The sequence below is a fragment of the Pediculus humanus genome, genomic scaffold (genome assembly GCF_000006295.1).
Source record: "Pediculus humanus corporis 1103172107500 genomic scaffold, whole genome shotgun sequence".
In the NCBI taxonomy this organism is placed as follows: domain Eukaryota; kingdom Metazoa; phylum Arthropoda; class Insecta; order Psocodea; family Pediculidae; genus Pediculus; species Pediculus humanus.
This window is the reverse complement of record NW_002987116.1, coordinates 396,077-399,696: the sequence shown is the minus strand read 5'-3', so window position 1 is coordinate 399,696 and position 3,620 is coordinate 396,077. Positions and strand designations below refer to the sequence as shown.

General features: G+C 24.3%; 1 protein-coding gene across 1 annotated transcript; it reads left to right on the top strand.

Moving 5' to 3' along the window:
- Positions 1-2,449: 2,449 nt before the first annotated feature.
- On the top strand, positions 2,450-3,358 carry Phum_PHUM156680 (ketosamine-3-kinase, putative; the record flags this gene model as incomplete). The annotated part of the gene is made up of 2 exons (XM_002424802.1): positions 2,450-2,675; positions 2,703-3,358. The coding sequence occupies 2 exons, from the start codon at positions 2,450-2,452 to the stop codon at positions 3,356-3,358; spliced, it is 882 nt and encodes a 293-aa protein (XP_002424847.1).
- Positions 3,359-3,620: the final 262 nt, after the last annotated feature.

The window sequence follows — 3,620 nt, the reverse complement described above, 5'->3', positions numbered from 1 at the left end:
ATCATAAATTCGTGAACGTTATTTTTAACTTGAAATAAATAAATAAATTATTTAAAATGTAATAATAATAATAATAATAATAATAAATAATATCGAATGTAAATTTAAAAAAAAAAAAAAAGACGTAAGGGTCAAAATCCTATAGCACATAATATAAAACGACCCTGAATCCATCATTTTGCCATCATTGTCTATTTCAATATATCGTTGGATTAACGATAAAAAATACATTTAAACTTATTAATATATGTATATATCTATGTACATAAAACAAATGAATTCGATTCATTATTATTTTTCGTTTCATCTAAAAAAAGAAATATTTTAAATAAAAAACAAAAGAACTTGATTATTAAAACAAAGATGGCGATTCGTTAGTCATTAAAATTCAAAATGGTGGACGACATGATATTTATAGATATATAACTAACCGAATATATATAATCTTACGACGACGACGTTTTCCCTTTATCCCGAACTAAAAAAAAAAAACAAAACAGTAAATTGAATTTTGAAAAATAATAATAATAATAATAATAATAAATTTAATAAAATAAAATAATTTTTGGTTTTAATATTCACGAACTCATGATCTTAGAAAACGCGATGGTTTCTCTCTCTCTCTCTCCCGAGTTATACCGATAATCCGATTTATATTAAAAAAGTCTATCAACCGCGTTAATTAATAATAATAACAGTAATAATAATAATAAAATTAAATTAAAAAATAGAAAAAATAGTAAAAAAAAAAAAAAAAAATGCGGATTTGTTTTTTCAAATTGCAAACCTTTCTGTTTTTGAGCCAAACATTTCTGATGAATTTCCACTAAAATCAAAAGCCGTTCCCGATCGAATGAAATTATTTATGAGGGATTGTCTGCAACAATTCAGGCCTACAGATTCCAGCTTGATTGAATTATATATATATATATATATATATATGAATTATTTTTTCTTTCTTTAAAAAAATATTTAAAAAAAAAAAAAATCAAATCAATTATTTAAAAAAAAAAAAAAAAAAGAAACACTAAAAGCCCAATTACAAAAAAATAATCTTTATGCATATAAGGTCGTCGAATCGAATCGTTTTTTTCTTAAAAATTTCGCTTTTAAGTTTTTTTAGTTTTTGTCTTTTCTTTTTTCTTTTTTGCGTTCTTTTGACAATTTTCGATGATTTTTAACAGCGTTCGTCCTCTTCCATGATTACAAAAAAAAAAAAAAATTTTTTTTTTCTATCGATGATAGCTTGTAAAATAATAATTATGATAATTATCTTTTCCTACATAAATACATCTTTCATAAATTTGTTTTGAAATTTTTTTTTTTTTTTTTTTTTTTTTTCTTTACAACATATTTTAGGCAAAACAATGACATACAACAACGACCATTTTCTACAAACAACGTTTCTTACACGAATGACGCGTCAGGGAAGTTGAACATTTTTACAGATTCTATGGAAGTAGGGAAATATTTTTACTATTCCCCTCTTTCATTTGATTGGTTAAAAATTTACAACGTTGCCAATTTTAAAAATAATTAAATTTTATAAAGAAAAAGAAAAAAAAATTGAAAAGAAAAAAAACAACGATTTTTAGCTTACGTGATATGTAGTTTTCTTAAAATTAATTTAAAAATTCTAGAATTTCATTTTTTTTTTTTCATTACTCATATGTTTAATCGACTTTCACGTGACCTTTTTTTTTTTTTTTTTTTTTTCTTTACTCTATAATAAGGGAGATTAAAAATTATGAGTACAACTAAATATATATATAAATGCATATTATACATTTCTAAATAAATAAATTGATATTTTGGTGGAAATGACTTTAAAAAAGTCTTATTTATTTTTGTTACCAAATAAACTTACCTCATTTTGGGTTAAATAAAACAAAATGGGGCGAAAACAAAATTAAATAATTGTTCCTGCGATGTGAATTTGATTGATATTTAAAGATGGCAGCACACTATTAGCAAAAAGGACTGCTGATATAATGATCACGTCATAAATCAAAGGCCCGCTATCTGCCTGTTAAGTCCCGTGGTATATTTATCACAATAAAGCATAAAATTCATTTTTTTAAATAAAATAAATAATTTATATAAAACCCGATTTAATTGATAAGTAAAATAAGAGGAATTAAAGCGACTTTTGATCGGTTGCATTTCTTAAGCATATCAAGGTGAAAACTCCCAGAATTTTTTAACGGGTCTTTCAAAGCCTCCTAAGTTAAGTTTTTTTTTTTTTTAACTACTTTCACGTCAAATGATGCGATGTAATTAATAAATTTTTTATTTTATAAATAATTATGTGGCAAAAGCGTATTTTTATAAATTATTACTTAAAATTATCACTTTCCTGTTAAATTTTTACGAAAATATTTAATTTAAACAATAATTTATAAAATTTTTGAATCAAGACGGCATTACCAATTTAGGCTCCAAAACTAAAATGGAAGCTTTTTTAAAAGAACAACTCGATTTAAAAGTATTAAAAAGTGTTGAAACTCAATCCGGGTGTATTAGTGCCGGAAAAGTTTATGAAACAGATAAAGGAAAAATATTTGTTAAAGTTAATACAGGGTCAGAAGCGGATGTCATGTTTCAGGGAGAATATGAATCCCTTAATAAGATTTTTGAAACTAAGATAATATCAGTTCCTAAACCCATTCTGGTTGGTAAAATTCAAAATAAAAGTTTTATAGCTATGGATTATTTGAATTTTAACGGCCTTAACAAATACTCTTCGCAATTAGGTAAATCATTAGCTGAGTTGCATTTACATAATATAAAAGCTTTAAAAAAAAAAGAAAAATCTGAAAACTTAGTCGGTTCTCAATATGAAGCAATTGAAAAATTTGGATTTCACATTCCAACAGCTTGTGGATATATACTTCAAAATAATGAATGGTCAAGTGATTGGGTTAGTTTTTATGCTACACAAAAACTCAATCATCAAATCAATCTTATTTTAAGAAAAAAAGGAAGCAGAGAAATCAATGAATTATGGTCGCAATTACAATTGAAAATTCCATTATTTTTTAAGAATATTGAAATTGAGCCATCATTATTACATGGTGATTTATGGTGTGGAAATGTAGGAGAAACAGAATCGGAACCTGTAATCTTTGATCCTGCTTCATTCTATGGTCATCACGAATACGATTTGGCAATCGCTGTCATGTTTGGAGGATTCGATAAAACCTTTTTCGATTCATATCACAGCATAATAAAAAAGACTGAAGGTTTCAATAAACGACAAGAATTGTATCTTCTTTTTCATCACTTGAATCATTGGAACCATTTTAACTCTCACAAAAACTCTAGTCTTCAAATTATGAGAAATCTAATATCAACTTAATACTTATGTATTAAAACAGAATTAAAAATTTAATTTAATTACCCGATAGTGAAAAACACCAAAAATTAAAATCAAATATAACAATAATTAAAAAAACACTTTTTATATTTGTTTTAAAATAAATAATCATTTATACAATTATCTAAATTCATGTTTATTTATTTATTTATTACCCACATGTTTAACAGTATTTGATTGTATTTAATTAACCTAATAATATCTTTAAAATATCTGTCAACAACTATTTTTTTTTTTTTTTTTT